The following is a 25,795-nucleotide window of genomic DNA, read 5'->3' on the forward strand; positions in this document are numbered from 1 at the left end:
TATTAATTTTTGACTTTAAAAGCCTTTAATTATTTTCACAGGAAATTGTTTTCTTCACTCAGATTGTTTGACTTAATCAGCTCAAGTGTCTTGTGCTATGTTGGCAAATTACCCGAAGCAACTTTCTTCGTGACTTCAGCTCAGCAGGTGTTTGGCTTGTGGACCACCTGCTAAAAATGTGATGAAAAACCATTATGCAAATATATACATAAGAATCCATCTGTCATCTATTTAACCTGTGTGAGGGAGAGATAACCTGCTCAGCAGATGATCTTGTTGCATGCTACTGGATTAGGAGGATGAGTTCTCTCTTCCCTAATGAGAAGAAGAAATTCAAACAGGGGCTAGTGTAGTGGGATTGAGGAGACAACACAAGATAGAGAGAAATACTGATGTTTAGAGCAAATGTGATGTAAATATGCTAATTAGTCAGTAGGCTACCATTACGATCTGATACCAAAAACAACCATAGTACTTTTTAATGCTTATTAACTTTACAGAAGTGTAGTTAAACATAATTTAAAATATAATATTTGAACGTGTTGATTAGGCTATAGGCAACTGTTGCACTCATTCATACAGATTCAGATTTTGAAATTAAATTTATTTCAGAAGGCCTATTCAAGAGGTCTGACATGCCAAAGCTGTCAAATCTTACAATAAATACACCAAAATAAAAAATAAATAAAAAAATAAATACGTATTCATTCAGACAGTAAACAATGTAGCAGCTTACAAACTGTGCTCATTAAACATTAAGGAAAACATGTGGTTGAAATAGTGTTCAATTTTAACACCTTACATTTTTTTCTTAAACAATCCACATGGAGATTTAACCTCGATTACACGAACATAAAGTTTTCTTAGGGAAGAGGCTAAATAAAGGTTTCATTCAAATTAATTTGGTCATACTAACGTTGATTTGTAACCGACTATTAAGTAGTTCGTTCGTGCTGACCATAGACAGTATGGTGCTGACGTTGCGGTGTTCTTAGCCAATGGCGAATAATTGGCTCATTAATATTCAGAAGCAAGCCTTCGCCATAGTAGCGTTCAGTTTCCGGCGTCTTTCTTTCATCCATAGGGATTGTCACCTGCGTCGAAGAGGTTTGTAGACACAAACTGCCATTCCAATCATGATCACCAACAATGTGGACAGAACACTTAAAAGAAGAACTGTAGGAGAAGATAAAATAAACAAATAAATCTGCTGATATCTAGTGTAACATACTATGGTGAAATCCACATGATTTTAAGCTTTTAACTGAGAGTCAAATTTAGCAATGTAAGTTACAAACGTCGGCATTTTAAAACGGAATCAGTGATAAACTGTGATGTCATGATATATAATGACACTGACAGGTTCACTCATTGTGAATGTGAAAAGCAAAGGCCTGACAGGTTCAGTCGCGTGTGTGTGTATTCATGTCTTACCCAAATTTTGCCTCAGCAGGACTTCATAAGGTCTGTCATTTACTTTAGACTCTCCCAGTTGAGCATTTCCAGATTGGAAAAATGCTATGCAGCAAGCGATGAGAGAGACCAGGCGTGCTGACATGATCGCGAAACAGTGAAGGATGCAACCGAACCCAATCCATTCAGCTCGACGCTGCTGTAAGGTCCTAACGCCGTCGGGTTTAAAGTTTAAACCAACATCAACATCCCAGTGGAGGAGGCCCTTTGGTTATGCATAAAAAAACTTCTAATATATGTTTTTGAGGCACTTTTTACTATTTATTACTATAAATCCGAATGATGATGCTCTGGAAAATATTTTTTTGCACCCAATGCAGGTCACTCTGCAATGCTTGATTCTGTTTAGTCAGTATTTTTATATAATTGCAAGATATTTGTCCTTTCCCTGTTGCAACATGCTGGTGTTAGTACTATGTCTGTCATATTACTCTGCATTCTATTTTCATACAGCATATTTTCGTAGAGTGTGGCCTTGGAGGACATAAGCATTCATTTTAGTTTGTCTTGTTGTTAGATTCATAGTTTTCTATGTTGTAATTTAGTTGTACTAATAAGTTAGAACGTTTACACTAATCTGCAAGTTAGATAATAATATAAAGTAAATATTTAAATAATTTAATAACGTATTTGCATTTTCACAGTTATCTAATGTCGGTTAATAATCACAAACATGCTGGGGAAAAAACATAAAATATTTTCATTATAAACTGTATATATAGCCTACACACACACACTCACTGGCCACTTTATATAGGTATACCTTGCCAGTACCAGATTGGACCCCCTTTTGCCTTCAGAACTGCTTTAATTCTTCATGCCATAGATTCAACAAGGTGCTGCAAACACTCCTCAGAGATTTTGGTCCATATTAATATGATATCTTCTCACAGTTGATAGATTTGTCAGCTGCACATCCATGATGCAGATCTCCCATTCCACCACATCCCAAACTGGATTTAGACCTGGTGACTGGAAGCAATTTGAGTAAAGTGAACTCACTGTCAAGTTCAAGAAATCATGATTCATGCTTTTTAACATGGCATATTATCCTGCTGGAAGTAGCCATCAGAAGACGGGTACACTGTGGTCATTAAGGGATGGACATGGTCAGCAACAATACTCAGGTAGACTGTATTTTTTTTAATGATGCTCAATTGGTACTAAGGTTCCAAAGCGTCCCAAGAAAATACTCCCCACACCATTACACCAGGAGCAGCCTGGCAGGATGAATCCATGCTTTCATGTTGTTTATGCCAAATTCTGACCCCACCATCTGAATGTCGCAGTAGAAATCGAGACTCATCAGACAAGGCAATGTTTTTCCAATCTTCTATTGTCCAATTTTGGTGAGCCCGTGTGAATTACAGCCTCAGATTCCTGTTCTTATCTGACAGGAGTGACACCCGGTGTGTCTTCTGCTGCTGTAGTCCATCTGTGTTCAGAGATGATCTTCTGCTGACCTCGGTTGTAATGTGGTTATTTGAGTTACTGTTGCCTTTCTATCAGCTTGAACCAGTCTGGCCATTCTCCTCTGACCTCTGGCATCAACAAGGCATTTTCTCCCACAGAACTGCCGCTCACTGGATATTTTCTCTTTTTTTGGGCCATTCTCAGTGAACCGAGAGGGTTGTGTGTGAAAATCCCAGTAGATCAGTAGTTTCTGAAATACTCAGCCCACAACCCAACAACCATGCCACGTTCAAAGTCACTCAAATCAGCTTTCCCCATTCTGATGCTCAGTTTAAACTTCAGCACATGCCTTGATCATGTCTACATGCCTAAATGCATTGAGTTGATTGGCTGATTAGATAATTGCGTCAAAGAGCAGTTGTACCTAGGTGATAAATTGGCCGGTGAGTGTAGGCCTTTATACATTTTTTTTTTTTACCTTTTCAACAACTGTTCATGAACTTCAGTTTGATAAATCTTGCTTTAGATTTCACCTCATGAAACACTGTTATTGCAGGTCACATACAGTTTGTCACTCACTAGCCTTTTCCATGCAACTCTTGGTCTTTCATTTGGGTAATTAACAGAAGAGCACAGAGCCTGCAGGCCTTTTGTTAGGTTCCTCTGTAGTTGAATCTGAGGTCCACCTCTACTCCAGTCGCCTGCACTGAAGCCTTTGATCCATTCTGCGGCCTCTGCTAGAAGTGGCTGAATGTGGAATAGCATTATCTTTTCTCTATTCTCTCACTCCATACCTGAAACTGGCACAACTGAGCCGCGTTTCCCAGAGCTGCGATTGGTGGCGATTGAAGATCTAGTCTTTAATAAAACATCTCATTTAAATGCCTGACACAATGCTGTTCCCTTACCCCTTGTGTGTTTGCAGATGCTGGATACTGCAGCTCAATGCAAATCAACATGTTAATTAAGGCGCAACAGTGCAAGGCTGTTCACACTAAGAGAACGAAGGTGAGAATACCATACAAATCCATAGTTCTGGATGGATGGATGGATGGATAGATACGAATATTCAGTACAGCTTTATTAATTTTCCAGACATATAAGCAAAACTCTCTGCCACAACCTACAGTGCAGACATAGTATATGAACCACATTTTCAACTATCCATAATAAGACATTCATAGCAATTTAGTATTTGGTCACATCCAGAGTTCAGTAACATCCTCAGTTCTTTATTTGGAAGAAAAAAAAACGTGGGAAGAAAATGAACACGTTACACATAGCTAGGATTTGGGTTCAAGTTCTGTTAGAGAATGAATATTTCAAACAGTCATGTAGTCTTAGTTCCGAATGAGGAACAGAAGAAACCCTTATTTTTGTCATTTTTCCTTTTCTTGGTGAGGCACAATATCAATACAGGTTTAACAAAGTTTTGACATAAAGTAGCTACAATATTTAGGCAGAGTTAAGGCAGAAAACACCATTATGATTAAATCTTGACAACAGTTATTTCTGGAAATGTGTATGAAGTTATCTGTTCTCATTTTCTCATTGGCTGAATTTCTCACAATGAGGTAATCCCACTTGCATGTATCTCAGAAAACGTATGTGTATGACTTACAATGTAAAAAAAAAAAAAAACTGAACTCTTCATTTTATAGGTAATCCTTAAATTAAAAAAGAACATCAACCTTTGTAAATTGCACAGCATGTTAAAATTAGGGGCTATAACTTAAATTGAACGTCAGTTTTCATTTTCCGTATTAAATCGAATTGTACATCACTTTCAAATAGATAATTTTTGATGGTAATTTCAAATGGACAAATCCCTGAAACTATGCAAAAGTTGCACTTTACCCTTACAATAAATTCGTATTTTGCTGTGGACACGTCACCCAATATATGTGGCCTTTTTAAGCGAGTTGTGTTTTTCTCTCAGTGGTCTAACGTACCGGACTCAACCCCATACTGTCAGCGTGGATATCTGGCAGGGTTCTCTCCGGCCGCAGACATACAGCAAGGCGCTGAAATCAGATTGAAAACAACATGTGAACAACTTTTACCCATTTTATCAATTGAATAGACTCCTCCTGCGATCTATAAGAATGTTTTTCAAGTGGAAGTAGCTGTAATGCATGTCTCGCCTGTTTAAGAGAGCCCGGGGTCCACACGAGCTTGTACACCATGTATACGGGGATCCATATGAAGGAGGACGCTCCGATGACAAAACCAACCGAGATGCTCCAGTCTGGGAACTTGTAGTCGAATAGCGTGAGGGGTTGAGGGTTCAGCAGTGAGCTGATAATAATGTACTGAAGAAATGAACAGGAAAAAGTCACCATGAAATCAAAATGGACAATTCTTATTTTTATGGAATATTGCGGTATTTGTTATAAATTATTTATCCATGCACATCGTTATGTTTTTTCCCTCATATCTTTAATTAAAATAATTTCCCGTTCCTCTTGCAGCGACATCTCTTCTCTGGTGATGTGTTTACTGGCATGAGGGCGGGACAACATGTCACTCACATGACATCACAGCAATACCAAACCACGACGATCCAATCAATTCCTGACGGGAAAAAATCAAGTCCCAGCCTACATTTTTTCTTGTCCGTAAAGCTGTTTCACTCTACAGTCAAACCAAAAGTTATTCACACACCAGATATAATTTTTGATATATTATTTTACTAGTGGGTGCAGGACACTATAGTTAATGTATGTAAGTGAGGATAGCAAAATAAAGTAAACTGACAAATACCCAAAAATTCTTCATACAGTGGACTACCAGTAAAATGTATACAAATTTGGGACCAAAAATGATTGACCTGACCAAGTTTTGCATAAGTGTTTTTTTCTTTAATTGCTAATGCAACCTTTTTACACCACTGACTGAACAAAATTAAGCATTGCCTGGTAATTGGTTGACCTAAATTGGCATTATCTAATTGTGTACCTACATTTAACACCTGACAGCTATGGAAGGATGGCCAAAACCAGTGAAATATCAACTGATTTGATAACTGAGTTCTTGTCATATTTTATTACCATATTCTAAACTATAGCGAATAAACTGTGATAATGTGAGAAATGTTGAAGGTGTCTGAATAAATTTTGTTTTGACTGTAGGTCACAATAGAGAAGAAAAGACTATCGCTGCATCTATTTCACGCTGACTTTAAAGTATTTTGTTGCTTCGAAATATGTCATATATTATTTACACTGCAGTCTCTGTGTGAGTTCAGGTGGATTGATATGTTTGAGAAAATCCTTGGATTGAGGCTCTAATCTGATTATTTTATTTTCAAAAGGTCCATATTATCCTGTAGGCCTATGGGGTCTATGGAGACTTGAAAATTGTTGAGTGGTGGCCTTTGTGTCTTGAAGGAACAGAGACAAATGTTTTCTCTCCACCATTTCAAATAATGTCTCAGAAGATGAGACAGGCAGCCGTTTATCTTTTTTTTTTTTTTAAGAATGAAAAAAGCAGAACAGGAAAACTATGATTGTGGAAATGTCAGCCGTGTGTGCCAGCTCAGGCCTGTTGGGATTAGCAATAATGCATGCAGAAGTATCTAAAGAATACTAGGCTATAAGAGTGCATGCAGTTTGACATTTGCAGACTGGGAATTGTGACCGCGTGGACAGGTGAGAGAATGAGATTATAAAGGTAATAAGGGTGGAAAGGAGGTTGTGGGTGCTTAAATAGTTTTGAGCGCATGAAAGATGACTTTAACATTTCACCGGTCGTCGCACTCTTAACAGCGGTGACATACTGTACTGAATGATAAATCAGAACATCTTCGTTTAAACTTACAGCAAGAAATGCTGGGCTGATGGCAACCCAACAGACTTTCCAGAACAATCCTGGAGTATATCCCAACATTGACTTGATATCATTGCTGAATCTGTTAATACCTGGAGAGAATTGAATAAATGAGTTTGTTTATTTTATATATTGAACATTTTGTTCATGCACACTTAGACATGATGTTTATATACCCAGCTAACATTAAACATTCTCAGAACGTTCATATTCAACAAGTTATGAACAAACGCTGTTCCAGTAATGTTAATAGAACGTTCGTTCAGAGTTCTTTAATAATGTTCTTAAAACTTTAGCACAAAAACATTATCTATATGTCATTCATGGAAAGTTTCTCAGAAACATTTTGGTGTGATGTTCATCTTACATTTTTTAAAATGTCACTACTTTTTTCAGAGAATATATTTTTACAGAATGTTCCCATAATGTTTCCAAAATAGATTGTTGCGTTAACATTTGCATAACCAAGAAAAAACGTTTTTATAACATTTATAAAACTGGACGTTTTGATCGTCCCGAGAACTTTTAGAACTTATGGGAATTTCTTTGTTAGCTAGGTATATATACATATTGTAAATAAAAGGATTACAGTTTTAAAATAGTGTTTTTCTATGTTAATATATTTTAAAATGTAATTTATTTGAAAGCAGCTTAATGTAATATTTTTGAGGAAACCAACATACTTTTCTTTGATGAATAGAAAGTTCAAAAAGAACAGCATTTATTTGAAAGAGACTTTTTTAAAATAATAAATCTTACCATAAAACCAGGATACTGCCGTGGCCTCCAGAAAAACTACAGCTATAATTGAAGAACCAACTCCAAATTCTTCCAGTAACTTTACCACATATGCACCACCCTTTCAAGAAAAAAAAAAAAATCAAACCCAATTAGAAAGGACACAAGGAGCAATTTTTAAGTATATATTTTTTGGTGAAAACCTATAGATGTTTATTATATCTCAAATGTCCTGCAATATATGTAATCAAATTATATACTCTATTACTATAATTTTGTGTTAAGATGCTGAAATATTCTTATTGTATTGATAAACTTCACTGAATGTAGGCAAACTGAAATCCAGAGGTTCATTGAAACTCACTTTAGTAAGGGTGCTGAGAGAGCCCAGAAAGCAAACAACCACCAGTGCAAGAACAAACAGCTCTCTCCGATTGGACAGGACATCTGGGTACTCATCCATTACAGCTGTGATTATGGCCTCTAGCCCACCAAACTGAGGTAGAATACACATACAGACAGAAGAAGAAAAAACAAGAACACTCAACCATATATTTACATTTATGTTTACAGCTTACAAGGCAGAACTGTATTGAAATGCCTTTTTTCATTTTTATTCTACTTCTTCACAATGTTCAGTTCAGCTGGAATTGTTGTACAGACACCATTCAAACAATTTTGTAGATCATTTCAGACCTTGATGTGCCATTTACTATTGTTTTATAAAAACTATACAAATTGAAAGTCTTACACTGGCTTACATCAGCAATGATGTCACTAGCTGTGTCCCAATTCAGAGGCTGAACTTTAACTTTAAAACTTTAACACTATTCTGTTGCGACCTCGGAAGCACTGTCATTTCTGTCTGTCTTTCTTTTTTATATATCTATATAATTTATCAGTTACATACTTCTGCTGACTGCACATGCATATTTTGTGCACATTTACAGGTATAGGTGTATATACATACAGTGCTGTCTAATCCAAGAGTAATCATCATCACAAAGAAGATGATGGCAAAGAAAGTCGACCCAACCATGTTTGCAATGGCTTCTGGATATGTAATGAAGAGGAGACTCGGTCCTAGAGGAGGGGGAGAAAGTCAAAGATAGACTTGAAGTCAAAGTAGAGATGCTTTATCTGGACTCCTACTGTACACGCACAGTAACTTGACTACAGTATTATGATGAGCAAAAGGGGAAGCTCACCTTTGTCCCTGGCTACGTCCTCAACGTTTACATTTCTCTGTTCAGCCATATATCCCAGGACAGTGAAAATAACAAATCCTGACACTAAACTTGTCAGGCAGTTCACCAGACTGGTTACAATGGCATCTCTGTACAAAACACATACAAAAAAATTACTTACAAACTAGATTTTTACATTTTCTTGCTTGACTTTGCAAAACTCGCCATGGGTGGTTTCTAAGGAGTTGCTATGCGGTTTCTCTGGGTGGTTGCTTATTGGCCCAAGTCTATGTGATATTCTTGTCCTTATATGACTTGATCCCTTTAGATTGCCCACGTGCCTCCTTACAGTCGTACAGTAGTACACAATTCAATTCCCCCTGACTCAACTATGCTGCCCATTCATCTCTTCAAACTGGCCTTAATTCTCAGTTCTAATCTCGTTTTTATTTCATTTACCCATGAGGCAAGGCATTTGTTTCAGTTCATCATGTGATTCATCAGAGTCCAGTTCATTTTGATGGCATTTCTCCTCAGTTAGTGGACACAGAGCCAAATGCAAATGAGTGGTTAAGCTATAGATAGAATCAGAATTAAGAATGAGCGGGAATCACATTGGGCAGAATTGGCAGGTCTGTTTTGTTACTTATACACAACAGTGTATCACTGAACCAAATGTTTGGGGTCAGTAAGATTTTTTTTTGTTACACTTTATTTTAAGGTGTCTGTGTTACAGTGTAATTGTGTATTTAAAGGAGAACTCCGGTCAATTTTAACATTGAGCTCATTTTTTTGTAAATTTGGAGTGCTGTCAATACAGAGAACAATGACAAAAATCGGTGTTGCCTACACCGTGTTATCCTCTTTTTAAAATTTGCACCCTGTTGACTTCAATGGGGCACGTTATAAACCTGCTTTTAGCCTCTTAACATCTTTGATGTGTCATTACAAGTGCCCAGCCATGTTAGATGATTCCTTCAGAGTGAAAACGCGTGATCATAGGTAACTAAACCTATGCGTGTGAACTCGACAATCTTACAAAAATGTACAAAAAAAATTAGCTCAATGTTAAAATTGACCGGAGTTCTCCTTTAAGTACTGTGTAATAATATTTAACTATATGTACTTACTATAGTGTTAGGATTGGGGTTCGGTTTAGGGTTAGTTGCATGAAATTATGCATAATTTATAGTTATTACTACAGTAACTACATGTAACGTGTAACAAGGAAAGGCTACCAATGTTTTTAAAGAAATTAATACTTTTTAGCAATGATAAATTAAACTGAGTAAAGATTTATAATGTTACAAAAGATTTCTATTTCAAATTAATGCTGTTCTTTTGAACTTTCTATTCATCAAATAATTTTGAAAAAAAGTATCACTGTTTCCCTAAAATATGAAGCTGCACAACTGTTTTCAACATTGATAATAATAAGAAGAAATGGACCAAATCAGAAAATATAGCTTTGCCATCACAGAAATAAATGACATTTTAAAATATATTAAAAAAGAAACAAAAGTTCATTTAAAATGTAAAAATCACTTTTGTAAACAGTATATTTGATCAAATAAACAGTCTTGGTGAGCATTAGCATCATTCTTAAAATGAAATATTTCATAAAAAGAAATATTAATAACCCCAAACTTTTGAATGGTAGTGTGTGTTTTAAGAATTAATTAACAATTCATGTATTAACTCAAACAAAGAGTAGACATTATTCTGAATATCTTGAAAACAAACATTAAGAACTCATTGCAAATTCTGATGAATAGAAGAGGTTGAAAATTCCAGTAGATCGGCGTAATAAAAAAGCCGGTTTTGTCTGTACCTGTAGCAGTTATTGTTGAAGGGATTGTAGCTGGACAGGGCAAGCAGCACGCCAAAACCAGGACCAAGAGAGAAGAAGATCTGCGCAGCTGCATCTACCCATACCTACAAAACATCAGAGACTGTAAATGAGGTGTGGCAAAAACAAGAAAATGGCTCAATAAATTGATCACAGTATGTGAGTAAAAATTTGAATCATCTTATACTAATAATTTAGGAAATTCCCCATGTTTCAATTTAGGACATTGACATAACAGTATATAGGGAATAGGCGGTGCTTGCTCACATCTGAAGATTTGTGTGAAGAGAAATGTGTGTGTGTGCATGAACGTGTCTCAATGAGTATGAGAGCCTTTCATGATGGAAAAAAATTATAAACCAATTACGCATCTCATTAGCCCCTAGTGCTTTATTTTTGCTTCTCATCACGGTTCTCTGCAGCTCTGCATCACCTTGCAAAGAGTACTGGGCTTATACAGCAAAGATCACAGGGATAGAAATATGGAGATGCAGTTTACATATTGCCTCCATTGAGTCATTTATTGATCATTTATTTTATTGATTGACTTTATGAAGAAATATGCCCTTTATGAAGTCAGCTCAGCTACTAGTGATTCACGAGTGTCATGATGACCAAATGCCTGAGGTCCTTTTTTATTACTGCATGAAATAAAAACATGCAATTTGCCTTCAAAAAGATTATAGCAGCAGATTTGAAAAGGGAACATATAAGTGAAGGATGTCTAGAAACAACACAAACTAATATAACAATAAATCAGTGTTAGACACAAAAGAAAAAGAGAGATGGACGGTGTGAGAAAAGCACTCACGCTGGTCTCCTGCAGTTTCTCCCATTTGGGATTGAGGTAGAACACCACTCCTTTCCACGCTCCGGGCAAAGTGGCACCACGGATCATAAGAATCAACAGCACTACATACGGGAGGGTGGCAGTCACCCATACGACCTGAGAGAGACACGGATGAGAGGATGTGGAATGCGCAGTAAAACACGTTACATTTAGTTTTTAAGGACTCCGGAAGGACCTTTCCTGAAGTCTTGACTCCTTTCCACAGGCTGAAGTAGACAATGGTGAAGATGAGGAAGAGGCAGAGCATGAGCTGCCAGCGGATGTATCCCACATTCCCAATCCCAGATGATTCATGAACTGCCAGGACATTCCTCCTGTTTTAAGATGGATTTACAAAGGTGCAGTCTGAAAATATTCATTATTATGCTCTCAGTGACCTGGACCACAAAGCAGACGCATACAATACTTCAGTGTACACAAGTTTACTGAAATATACACTGCACTATAGAAAAGGTTCTTCTGAAATATAAGAAAGAAATGTTGGCACAATATAAAATATGAAAAAAGTTCTCCCCAAATATACCGTACTAGGTTTATCAAATATTTTTCAGGTTTTTTTTTATTTTACACTTAAACTGTTAAGATTAAATTGAGTTCATTATACTTTCTATGCTGAATCAACCCTTATACACTCGACTCAAACAAATGTAGGTTTGCAGAGCAACAGACATGTTAAGCCAAATATGGAAAGGATGAAAGGATGTTGCAAAGCTCTTAACAGATTCACTCTGGTGACAGTACTGGGTAGTAACTGATGATTCGTAATCTGAAAATCATATATGCATATATATCTATGTATACGACTACACAGTTAAATTTTTATTGATTACATGATTACTTAATATTCACAAAATGGCAGTAAAACATATAATATTTAAACTTTTTGTGTTTCATTTTGATTGTTTTTATTTTAAAGGTTTACGTTTTTATGGTTTAATTAATGATTACCTTTTGATTACCCCCCATCCCCCCCCCCCCCTCTTTGTTATTTCTTTTGGCTACATCTATTTTCTTTCCCTCTCCTGCTTTTGTAATTTTTGCTTCCTTTCAGTGCAGACACTTACGTGCACTTACGTGTAAAACTCCTCGGCAGGTGAGCGTGAATAGTTTGTCCAGGTCACATTGTCTTTTCCAAAGTAGTTAGTGCAGTTTTCTGTGTTCCATTCATTATCACAGCTGGTCCAGGGCAGAGTGCTGCTGAAGGAGGAGTAGAAGTAGAACAGAGCCCAGGCGATGATGGTGTTATAGTAGAAGGACACATACAGTGCAATGATGCAGATGGCGAAACCAATACCTGACAGGGAAGGGGAAATGATCTCAGTGTTTTGTTAACGAAATCTCTCAGTCTGATATACTCTCTTTTGTCTCTTTCCATTCCTATAATTTCATATCCATCCAGACATCAAAGATTTAATGCAAAAAATTGCAATATCGTATCTGAGGCATTAGATGATATTTATCTTACCTTTAAAAATAGGGCAAATATGTTTCCATATGGATATGGCACCTGTTCTGTGAAACTGTCCCAGAGCTAACTCCATGTAGAAAAGGGGCACCCCACCGAATATAGCCATCAGGACATAAGGAATAAGAAATGCCCCTGAAGAACAGAATTAGAACAGGTCTTTTTCCCCTCACAACAATAAGTGAGATCAACAAGGGGGATTTTGCAGACTTAAAATTAGTGTATTAATAACAAGTATATAAATCTTCCTTTAACTAAATGTTGCTCTGTATATGTCGATAAAGCCTGTTCCATTTCATATAATAGGCTACTCTTTTTTTTTTTTACAGTGTAGAGGAGATATATGTTTATACCGGTACACACTTGTTGATCTCAGTTTCTACACAGATTAAATCATGAATAACTTTTGCATGATTGATGACTGCAGCTGGCAGTATCTGCTTCACAGGTGTACCGAGGTAGAAGTTTAAATTAACCGAATTATAATAATAAGCACTGCTTCATATATTGAGAATAGAAACAAAAAAAATCATATTTATTGAATCTGGTCAGTCTGTATCATATAGAATGCACTGTATGAATGGATATCTGGTAGATACAGCGGAAACCATGGGTGAAAGTGAATAAAAAAGAACAAAATTTCCCCCCGGATTTTAGTAACTTTCGACTTTAAGTTTGTTACATAATTTAGCATAATAGAAAATAGCATATTCTTGTTTTCAGATAGCTTATAAAACATATTAGGTTTGTTTTCCCCTTTGATAAATAGTTTAATTGAAATGATGCACTGTACAATAAATGTCATGATAATGATGGATGAAAACAACACTTTTAACAAATTTAATTTCTACTCGATTTTAGTGCGTTTTTTCCAAAGTGGATGAGAGGTTGTGGCTGCAGGTTGTGGCGTTGGCATCACTTTGGTTTTGCTTAAATTTTAGACACCTATTTTTTCAATTTTAGTAGGCTGAAAATGTTTAGTGCAATAAATGTTCAGAAAACAGTTTCTGTTGCTTATTTGGAAGCTAAGAGGATTTGTAGAATGCTTAAAATTAACAGATAAAAAATATGTTTCAGCACCATGGACAGTTCACCCAACCAATAATACTTAGACCTGCACTTAATCAATATTTTACTTGTCATAAGACACAATTTAACAATGGTTTTGTGACTGATTAGTATTGCATAATGTAATTGAAATGTATTTAAAGTATAAATACAAACTTTTCATAAAAGTAAAAACCTTACCTCCGCCGTTTTGATAACAGATATATGGAAACCTCCAAACATTCCCGAGGTCTACCGCAAACCCAATTACCGATAAAAGAAAATCCATTTTTTTGCTCCATTTATCGCGGGATTCTGTCTGAATGATAACGGGCACCGGGTTGCTGTTGTACCCGGCGTTGTTTGGAGGACCCGGGGCGCAGAGGTTCCCGTGAGCGATCACTTGCTCTTGGTGCGGCATCTTCGGTGGTCCGGTGACTTGGCAAACTGCAGAAGTACTAATAGACTACGTAAGAAATGGCTTTTGCGAGTTTTTCCAAATGTAAAAAGTAGTAAGAATAGTTTTTGTTTTGTTTTTTTGTATTATGCTCGACGTGCGGTCAAAAGAGTGTGTGCGGGGGACCGCAGCATGCTGCTGTGGTTGATTTCCCTGCTGGTGGGAGTAAGAGCTTCAGGATGAACCAAGAGTCCCCCACCTGAGCGCGAGAGCTGTGATCGAATGAGATTACACACGGGAGCTGCGCGCGACACCATCACTCACCCCTGACATCCCGCGCGCACAGCACTGCTATCATTCAAGTGGACTTTTTCCGAGAGCGCGCTTGAGTCCTCAACAAATATTGCTCTATTTGTCAACGTAATAATGACAATATTATGAAGAAGAGGAAATAAAAGTATGGTCAGTGTGTAATTTTAATGGAAATATTATTGTTTCAGAAATACCATTTATGTTTTATAAATTAATTAATTTAGCCTAATACTTTCTTAATGACCCCGGCTGGAATTAAAGCTGATGTAACTTGTTTGACCATGTAACAAACCAGGTACTGTTCATACTTAAGATTATAAAGATGATCATATGCTCAACCAGATAGATAATTAGCCTACCATCTAAAACCAGTTAATGATTACAATATTAGCCAGAAACCAGCTAGCATGCACTATAAATAGCCTACATATAAACATATTAAAAACAAATTGTCTTAGTTCATAAATTTAAGTTTAAACTTTAGTGATAAGTAGCACTTTGAATTGAATTACTGATGAAGAAAACTATATTCTACTTATCAAGTAGAACTGACAGAAATTATTAGAAATTTAAACAAAGATGAATTTTCCAACAGAACCTCCATTCTGTTTATGTTACAGAATCAAACAGTCACAAAATAAAATTGCATACGGCATATAGATGACAATAACCAAAAGGGCTAGGAAAAGTAAAAGTAAAATAAAAAAGCCTAATTAAAGCACCCACAGTACAATCAATAATACATATTTATGTATGAAAACATTAATATTTGTTCTCCTTTACATAGCGGATAAATTGTTTCCAGTTTAAAGTAAAGAAATATATATTTTTAATCTAACAAGTGTGATACTTGGTAGATTGTTACTTTCAATTCATAAAAATCAGGTGCCTGACAATCAAAGTAATAAAATATATATGATATTCTAATTTCAGGGTGTTTTTTCGTGTTAAAAACTGGAGATTGTTTTTGTTTACTCAAGTTGTTCATTGTCTGCACCTATCTTGTATACCTTGCATTAGGCCACTGTATTGGATGAAGAATGGATTGTGATGCTTCAGACCCATGCTATTTTGACAGCAGAGCAGTGTGAATAACATTTTGAGTTTCTCTGGCTTCCTGAGCAGGCAGATGTAATATTATTTACAGGAGATCCAGGAGAGTGTATCTGCTCTGTGGTCTAACTGTCCTCGTTAGGTAAACCTAATAAAAAGAGTTTGAAATCAAATCCACAGCTTTTAGCACGGGCTAATCGAAAAAAATCCTAACTAAATATAGAGACTGCAGTAATCGTGTAGGCCAGTGGCCAGAGAGTGCAGCAAATAAAGTTAGACTCTCAAAATTGTAGCCTCCATGAGGCTTGGATCATGCCCAAGTGAAAAAGATAACTGAAGTCCACATAGATTCTTAAGATAGGTGCGACTGCATGTGCACATTTATTGCTATTCATTCTGATTATATTAATGGTAATATAGAACATATATAATGCAGCTTCATAAGTTGTAACAGCAGAAAATAATTAGTACCTACTTTAAATGTGGTGGTGCATTATTCTTCAATGTACATGTGGATTTCTGGGTTTTAAGTAATTCGGCATTCCCCTTGGTTCGCCTCCGTAACTGCTGTCAAATATGGTTGAATTAAAAAAAATTACAGTTGCAAGAGAAATAATCATGTCACATCTGTATAGGTGTTTAATCTTGCGTCTCAGTTTGTAGTGAAAATGACCTCAGGTGACTTCAGTATTAATATTCAGTAGTCGTCAACATTTAAAGTGGATCAGAACAGTTCATCAAAGTTGTCCTAAGACATTGGGTATTGTTCACAATTCATGTATAACTTTGATGAAAGGTTTTGATCCACTTCAAATGTCGACTACTGTAATATTACTGTAATACTGCAGCTGCGTTCATCTTGTTGCTAGTCCGATTGTTACATTGTAACAGACTATTTTTTATTAGAGGAAGTTTGAAAATGTTGAGTAGCTGTGTAATAAGAGGGATGAAATTCGATCACCCAGTCATTTTTATATTTATATAATTGAAATTTACATTAAGACACCATTACCACCTAATATGAAAGCAAACTCACAATTAACTACAGCTTTTAGTTCAAGAATAATTCTTACAGGAACGAGTTTGAAACCATTTCCTGTAATCTTTGACAATGAAATATCTTCTCCCACCTGAGAGGTTATTTAACTGTAACTTGAACTTGTCATTGGAAAAAAAAGACCCTATTTGTCTGGAGTTCTGTAACAAAATCCGACAATGACATTATTTTCATCCTTGCTTTGCTATTTAAAGCCTTATATATGTCATTGCCCGGTACTGATGCCCCTCCTTAAACCAAGACCACTAATTTTTATTATTTACATGAGACACATATCTGCAACCTATACATGCAAGACTTTTCAACCAATTGAGTTCATTCACTGGCCATGTAGGTCTTGGCCTAGTTGTGTAATGGATAAACATGACTTCATAAACCAAGCATTTGAGTTGTTATTGGGTCGTGTTCAAAATGAAACAATACCTGAAAGCTGCATTCTACATGAGTAATGGATTGCATGATTGAAGCTGCTTTGGATAAAAAGTATCTGCTAAAAGGCAGCTAACTGCATTGGGCCAATGTAATAGGAAGTTGTTTTGGCACTGTGCAGGGGCTTTTACAGTGCAAACTACATCTCCCATAGCTAAAATAAACCAGAACCTTTAGGGTGGCTTGCCAGTTTGCTAAGATTTATTCGTAGTCAATATATAAGTACTTACTCCAGAGTCGTTCAAATAATGAAGTCATGTTTATGAATTGATCTCTTGCTGTTGTGTTAGAGGTACATCAAATCAATGAGTTAAAGTATTATGGATCATCAGAACCTGAACTGACCCTGATGCTTCTAACCGTCAAGGTTGATTCTTGTCAAGCATAAACGGATATATTCACAATATATTCACACATGCTTTGATGTCAAATGTGACATTTATGTTTCAGGGATAGTTTAGATGTTTCTCCTGTGATTACTAAGGGTAAAATGTAAGAACGGGGAGCTGGCGTGGGATCAGGTTAAAAGGGCAGCTCAGTCCCGGAGCGTAACAGACGCCCTACGATGAAGCCTAGGCAAGTTCGCTGGGTGCTGCTGTCAGGGGGAGTTTATGTGTGCGGTTAAAAGAACATCAGGCTGACAGGGACTCCCTCAACATGCCTTGCTGCCCATCAGTGAATGTCTACTTGGATCACACAGGGCCGTGAGCAGAGTGCTGCTGAACGGCAGACTGACAGCTGCTTTATCGTGTCAACACAAGGATGAGGTCCAGAACCAGCTGTTGCTTGGTGTTGCAGCATGTTATTCATTAGTTTGTGTCTTTTGCACTAAAGTCTACCTGTGTATGTGTGTGTGTGTGTGTGTGTGTGTGTGGGGGGGGGGGGGGGGGTATCCATGGTAATCTACATTTATCTACATTTATTTGAAAGAATACATTTCTTATTAAATTGTAATTAAGTTTTTTATTTTTCTTAAACAATATGTTATCTCTGTTATCTCATTTAGATAGCCTGGTAAATGTGTGTGTAAGTAAATAAATCCATTTTATTTGCCTTTTCATCGTGAGATGCTAACCCAGACAGCAACATGTCGGCCCAGATCCGGGCCACGATCTGGTACATGTGGATTCCACGCGTATCGGATCTGGGCCGACACTGTGTTGCTGTCTGAGAAGTCATGCCGAAGGCCTCGTGAAGTCATTCAGCCAAGATCTTGTCATTAGCTTTACTGCTCTCATAAAAAAAGCATCATACTGAAGTACTGTCCTCCCGCTGCTTTAAGCCCTTCGTGAGAGAGTAATCCATTCTTAGCACACTTACACACAGAGAAGCTGCTGATAACTCAACACATTCAAAAGAGCACAAGCCTTTCATCTGCTTTTTGTGCACTGCCCCACGGGGGATTGTTCACAGCCACCTCTGACATAATGTGACCCATTATCTTCAGAAAATAAGCCTGACTCCATAATGTGACATTAACAGCAATTGAAGTGAATGTACATGATCAGGAACTCAAATATAAGATTTCCTTTTTCCCCCCCAGTAAAAATAAAAATGAACATGTAAAAAGATGGTTCTTTAAAGGTTCCCTATAGTTCTATAGAACAATATCACACTAAATAACCATTTTATGATAGAATGGTTTGTGTTAGAGTTTATGGTTCTTAATTCCCGCCCTTTTGTTTTGTAAATCTGTAAGTGTCAAAAAAATGTCAAAGCCACTTCTTTATTGATTTTCTGGAGCACACAGACTGTCAACATACTTTTAACATGTACTAGATATCCTTCTTAAATTGTTTATAAATTTCAACTTTCAAATTAACTTTCTAATCACTGTCCTTTTTTTCTTTTTAGTTTTTTAACAGAACATGTAATTGTGGCCAGCTCTGGTCAATTGAGGATACTTCTCCGTTTAGCAAGTAAGTTAAAGAGAAATGAAATGTACAATCCATTTTGTTATAGTTTTCAACTATTACCTGGGTTTATGCATAAACACGTCTAGTCACAAAAACATTAAAGCTATCCCACCCACAACATTACTTTTTCCTTGTTACATTTTGAAGAGCTCACATACTGTCCATTCACAATGGCTACCTTCATAAACAAGTGGAACAGTATGGAAGTAAAATAATGACAAATGTTTTTGAAATATAAAGGCCTGTTGAAAGCCCATTTTTATGGGCTGAAATTCAACATGGTTGTATATTTAAGCTGTGAATATTTAAATTCAAAACATTTCAAACACATTTTTATTCATAAAAAATCAATAATCCATATTCACCTTTCATATTTCACTTCCAAAATATTCAAAAAAATACAACCTATAATATTCAACGGGCAATTTTCGGTCCACTTTATTTCGCTTTACAAATTCGCTTCCACAAATTCAGTGGTTCAAATTCGACAGTAAATTCAACATTGACCTCCAGGAACTGCAGGAAAAGCAGTAGATTACCGAGCATACTCTCCATCTGCTGTTAGTCGGCCTCACCAGCAGGGGGCGCAAGCGCATGTTGTTGACGAAGACCAGAGCAACAGTTAGATCAAGCCATTCATTCATTCATAAACACTGATTTATAGAAATGTAAGTGTATTTGTGATTATTATGAGGGCTGTTTTTATGTTTAATTCAGTGTCTTCACGGTCCCTGTGTAGCCTACATGCATCTTTCTCTACCGTGAACGAGAACAAACAAATGTACAGAACAAATGTTACATTTGAGGTAGACATATATTTCTCTTGGTTGTTTAGTTGCCTTAACTTTATATCGCGGCGATATGCTGCAGTATTGGGGTTTCCCTCAATAATTCAGGATTGCTGGACATATTAAACGCTTAACGTAGCTTAACTACAGTGATATAAAAGACCAAACTCGCACCTTATTGAGAAGGCTGTACTATATGGCTACAGGCAAGCAGACTCAGAATATGAACTTAACACGCAAGCAAAGTTTCACGCTAAGCGTTTCCCAGTTATATTTGGTTATAACGTTGGCTTGACGTTGGACATTCGCACATTTAGGGACCGTCTCTAAAGTTGCATACGACATTAGGCTACACACGTTTCTAACTTCAATAGCAAATTTATGAATAAATATAAAAAATATAAAAGTTGTGCATCATGCCTGACACCTACATGAACACTTACAGTTGTTTTTATGACTGCAAGTCATTCTCTTCCAATGCTATTGAAGTTAGAAACGCAATGTCGTTTGTAACTTTAGAGACGGTCCCTAAATGTGCGAATGTCCAATGTCAAGCCAACTTTATAGCCAGTATATCACTGTGAAACGCGTGAAACTTTGCGTGTTAATTTCATATTCTGAGTCCATCTGCTTGCATGTAGCCATATAGTACAGCCTTCTTAATAAGGTGCGAGTGTGGTCTTTTATATCACTGTAGTTAAGCTACGTTAAGCGTTTAATATGTCCAGCAATCCTGAATTATTGAGGAAAACCCGCGCAGCACATCACCGCGATATAAAGTTAAGGCAACTAAAGTTAAACAACCAAGAGAAATATGTCTACCTCAAATGTAACATTTGTTCTGTACATCAGCATCGGGGGAATAACATTATAATCTTGTTCACCGAAGAGAAAGATGCATGTAGGCTACACAGTGAAGGCACTGAATTAAACATAAAAACAGCCCTCATAATAATCACAAATACACTTACATTTCTATAAATCAGTTTTTATGAATGAATGAATGGCTTGCTCTAACTGTTGCTCTGGTCTTCGTCAACAACACGTGCTTGCACTCCCTGCTGGTAAGGATGATTAACAGCAGATGGAGAGTATGCTCGGTAATCTACTGCTTTTCCTGCAGTTCCTGGATGTCAATGTTGAATTGACTGTCGAATTTGAACCACTGAGTTTGTGGAAGTGAATTTGTAAAGCGAAATAAAGTGGACCGAAAATTGCCTGTTGAATATTATAGGTTGTATTTTTAAACAGTTTGAATATTTTGGAAGTGAAATATGAAAGGTGAAAATGGATTATTGAATTTTTATGAATGAAAATGTGTTTGAAATGTTTTTAATTGAAATATTCACAGCTTAAATATAAAACCATGTTGAATTTCAGCCCATAAAAATGCAAGCCCTAAAATACAATGCATTAAAATGCAAGCATGGTTAATGCAATGCATATTTTTTTTAAGTAGTGCAATTCAACAGGCTTTTTTATTTCAAAAACATTTGTCATTATTTTACTTCTATAGAACAGACAAAATGTAACTGTAAACTTGTCTATTTCTAGCCAGACAGATCCTGTCACACTTCAAAACCTCATCGACTGCAGAGAGAAACTGACACTCAATTACATCACAATACACTCATAATAATGGACGTACAGTATAGACAGAGGATCGTGAAGATATTTCACAGGAACTTCGCCTTCATTACATCTGTTTAGTGTTTCTATTTTGTGTTTTATTTCACGTTTAATGCCAAATGTTATTTATTTATGCATTCAGCAAGTACCGGTAACTGTTGATCACTATCATTATCAATTTTGCATGTCAATAAAAAATAAGTAGCCTAGCCACGACTTGAGGTCAGATTTTTTAAAACCCTAATAGAGGCTTCAAGGTATTATAAAACCAAGCAGATAGAGGGGTAAAAAAAACTAATATTCATAAATAATATATATTATATATATTTATAGTATATGTTTTTAAAAAGTTCCTTCATAACACCATTAAGGTTCTGTCTAGCACTTTCAAAACATGGTTCTTTATGGAAACTTTTTGAGTTTGGTTCTTCTGTTGTTACAAGCTTACGTAATTTACTAACATGCGTAAAACACTATAAGACTCATCTGTTGATCCTTTCATTTATACATTAGATATAAAGTAAGCGTGATATATTTCATCAGCCAACAAGGAAGCAGCTCAGCATTACTGAAATAACCATTTCCTGATGAACTCCTTTTGTCATGGAAACGTGAGTGTGTATGATAGTAGAGTAGACATAACTGTGGTTTATTATTGTATATTTCAGAATTGTTGACATAAGTGATGTGCCATTTCTCTTTTACTCTTGGGCAGCTTCATTTGCCAGCTGTCTTTTTGTTTGTTTGTGAGAAAGCACAATTTACTTGGTATACTGTAAAAAGCTATTTGACTTATGAAATATTGTCCTTTTTGAAACATGGTCCATATCAGAGCTTCGGTGCAGTGCTCACGCGCAGGGAAAAAAAACGACTGACTCATGGAGACCCATATTCGAGTCTGACCTAGGTCATATCCCCATAGATCCCTTGGTCTCTTTCTCACCCTTACTTTACACTTTTCTATCAAATAAAGCCACAAAAAAATAATAAAAAATGCAGTTCGTTTTTCCTATAAGATCGTAATGTGTCATTTATAGGCAGAAGGGTTTTATTTTGAGGTATAAGAGTTATGTAAGAGATATTAGATATTAGAGATATTGATATGTATGATAGCTCTTCTCTGCTGCATTTGTCAGACAATTCAATTATGTTTTCAATATGAGACTGTGTAGGCCCCTGGAGAAGGAAATACACACTACTGGCAGAACATATAGACAGTCCAGTTAGAATAATCTTGGGCATCTTGCCAAGTGAGGTGTGGCTGTAAAATCCTTTTTGAATCTTTTGTGACATGTTGTTTAATATCTATCTATCTATCTATCTATCTATCTATCTATCTATCTATCTATCTATCTATCTATCTATCTTCCATGGATTCAACTTTTTGCCTGTTGATTTTGCTCTTCCAGTTCTGAAGTCATGCGCACCGAGGTGAAAACTGGATTTGTCTGGCCTCCTGTCCACCTAAATCGACCCTATCTCCTCTTGCCAGCTCAATCTACATGACAGCTTTCTCCTTTAGGTCTGCCCTCACCTGTACGATCATCATCACTGTGTCAATCAACCGTTCTGATATACAATATCAGCCTGTGGGAACACAGCAGCATGATCTAACTTCTTGCTCTTTCTGGAATCTTTTATTGTGTTGTCATGAAAAAAATGGATCTCTGTTTTACACACACACACACACACACACACACACACACACACACACACACACACACACACACACACACACACACACACACACACACACACACACACATATATATTTGTAAATTTCTAAATTATGGAGTAATATACTTTTTTATGTTCATTTATTTGTATATTTTGTGATTACTTATATTTATCAGCAGTTGTAATATTTTGAGGCATACTAAGGTATACTGTTACATTTGCTCATTGGTGTTTTAAGGTTGCCACCTAGTGGACACTACCATGTATTGCAAGTTTCATAAAAATGTTTTATTGAATTCCTCAGAAATACGTCATGGATTTGGCTAGGGTGTTTTTTCTGATTAAAATACCTCTTTTAAAGGATCAAGTAATGTTCTGTTCTCATAACCGTTCAACCATCTGTGATATAGGCTAATTAAAGTCCAGCAAAATTAATTTCCATGACGTTGGAAAAATAGATATGATTATTATGATAACGGCGTAAATTAAGTGTGCTTTTTATTTTCCACAAAAAAAAAAAGTAAAACCCTGTAGTAAATTGCAACGTTATGCATTATTCACTTGACATGCAATGTTCTTTAGAATCATACAATTATGTATGATTATAGCCTACTGCAGTATATGGCACAAGTGATATCCACTTTCCATCTCTGTTACTGTGAACAGCTGTGCACCTTAAACATGCTGATTTTTTTTATTTTAATTGCAAGATTTTCAAAGGGGTAAAACGAATAATGGACTGTATGTTAATCCCTGTTGGATACCTTCTGGTAAAGTCTGTTTAAGCTTGCAGTACAGGATTTCAGATTCCTGAAATGTACAAATCCATACCTGATTAATCTCTTCAATGTATTTCTCTGCTGTCAAAATCTATTTGAAGTTGTATATTCCTCTTACCAAACCGTTTGGAAAGTCCTTAGAGCATCCAGAAACTTTCATGACATTTGAAACACCTCTGTACAAAAACTCACAATGCAACGCCTTATCAAACTTCGTCGATTTCCAACCCCCTTTGTATTGTTACAATGTCGGTATATATGTAAATTTACAATGTTTGCTCATTCTCCATGCTACCTGGACCAAGAAATTCACATTTATTTGTCAGCAAATGTGTTATGCAAAACGCATTATCCAGCAGACTTTTGAATTCTCCAGTGGTTTCATGAAAAGATTATAGCCTACTTCCGCATTCAGATATCCCTGACCACGGACAGTTAGATCGACAGAGGGTTATTAATAGAAACAGTTATTCTACTAGGCCTATATGTTGACTCTTTAAACGGCATTTTTGTAAAAATTGAATACTTATGCAACAGCTTTCTTACCTGTAGGCCTACCTATAGGCCTACGCGATGGCGACGACGTTTTACTAGGCGATTAGACGAAACTGACAAGAACGGCAGTTCCCTTCAGTTTCCCCCTCCTTTTGGGCTAAAATACAGTGTTCGTGGTCATCCAGTTTGAAATGTCGACTACAAACACAGAGGTTTTTCAGATTAATCTTCATATTTACGATTCTTTGCAGCCTTTAGCCTCTGCCTAACGCGCTGGATCCTGGACCCACTCCAGCTAAATGTTTACTCTTTGAATTCTTGCACCCGGGGGAACAATACAAGTTGACTAAAAGTTTGCTAAAAAAGTAGGGGTGTAACGATACACTCATGTCTTGATTCGATATCACAATACTAAACTAGATACAATATTATTGTGATACTCCAAGACATAAAAGTTTAACAAAAAATTTACTGTAGATTAAAATGCTAAAATGTATTGGGGGTGGACATGGCTTGGACTTGGTGCTGGTAACCCAATGCACAGGACAATGGTGACACCAGAATAAAAATATTCATGATTCTGAAGCTAAAAATACAGAATTATTTTAGACAAATATGGTCACTGACTAGATATATTTAAAATAATGTATAGGCCACTTATTACTGGTAACATAAGACATTTGGCATTTTTAAGGACACACAAATATTTCCCCATTGCATTATTATACATTATATTCAACATTTATATAGTGGTTTAATTTAGTTCTGACACTAAAACTGTAAACCTGAAATTTTCTCACACAGACACAGTAGGCCTAACTTTCATTTTGGGTGAACTACACAATACAGATTGTGACTATCCATGATACATATTGTCGGAATTTTGTATTGCGGTATATTGTGATACGATATATTGTTACACCCCTACTAAGAACTATTTCCTACTAAAGCAAGGCAGTATTTGATTCTGACAAGCGTATCCATATGCCTAGTGCATTATCATGGGTGTCGAAGTTCTCTTTCGAGGAAACTTCACGCTGCGTCTGATGATGACACTATGGGAATGCTTCTGAAGCACATGTGCAGCTATTTCAATCGTGAATACAGCAACGTCACAGTGACATGTGACGTGTACCGTGGAAGCTAAAAAGCAAGGCAAGTTCTCTTCTGTGTCTTCAGCAAGCGCTCTGTGTTACTGTTCATTCTATTTGGTGTTTGTTTGACCTGTAGGGCCTTATATACTTTAGATATGGTGAATAAGCGGTTCAGATCGTGTGTGCGTTGCATGGGAGTGGAGCATGCGCGGCCAGCTCTCAAGGGGGCTGACTGTGATCACCGTGAGCATCTCCCTCTTAGAACGCTCTGCTCCCGCCTATTCCTTGTTTGATGAAAGTGGTCAGGTTTGCACCCCTC

At 36.5% G+C, this 25,795-nt stretch overlaps 1 protein-coding gene across 4 annotated transcripts; it reads right to left on the reverse strand.

Moving 5' to 3' along the window:
* Positions 1 to 3,950: 3,950 nt before the first annotated feature.
* slc6a4b (solute carrier family 6 member 4b) lies at positions 3,951 to 24,700 on the reverse strand. Of its 4 annotated transcripts, XM_079607741.1 has the most exons (14): positions 24,434 to 24,700; positions 12,804 to 12,938; positions 12,413 to 12,632; positions 11,514 to 11,652; positions 11,300 to 11,434; positions 10,471 to 10,574; positions 8,661 to 8,788; positions 8,423 to 8,535; positions 7,817 to 7,948; positions 7,474 to 7,573; positions 6,706 to 6,806; positions 5,031 to 5,198; positions 4,839 to 4,910; positions 3,951 to 4,116 (listed from the first exon to the last, which is right to left on the reverse strand). In XM_079607741.1, the coding sequence occupies exons 2-14, from the start codon at positions 12,910 to 12,912 to the stop codon at positions 4,111 to 4,113; spliced, it is 1,527 nt and encodes a 508-aa protein (XP_079463867.1). In that variant the 5' UTR covers positions 12,913 to 12,938; positions 24,434 to 24,700; the 3' UTR covers positions 3,951 to 4,110. The 4 variants fall into 4 exon arrangements, with proteins under 4 accessions (XP_079463867.1, XP_079463865.1, XP_079463866.1 ...); XM_079607739.1 differs by lacking the exon at positions 3,951 to 4,116 and having other exon boundaries at positions 4,283 to 4,910; positions 24,434 to 24,698; XM_079607740.1 differs by lacking the exons at positions 3,951 to 4,116; positions 24,434 to 24,700 and adding an exon at positions 16,088 to 16,177 and having other exon boundaries at positions 4,681 to 4,910.
* Positions 24,701 to 25,795: the final 1,095 nt, after the last annotated feature.

Source organism: Phoxinus phoxinus (genome assembly GCF_949152265.1).
Source record: "Phoxinus phoxinus genome assembly, chromosome: 3".
NCBI lineage: Eukaryota > Metazoa > Chordata > Actinopteri > Cypriniformes > Leuciscidae > Phoxinus > Phoxinus phoxinus.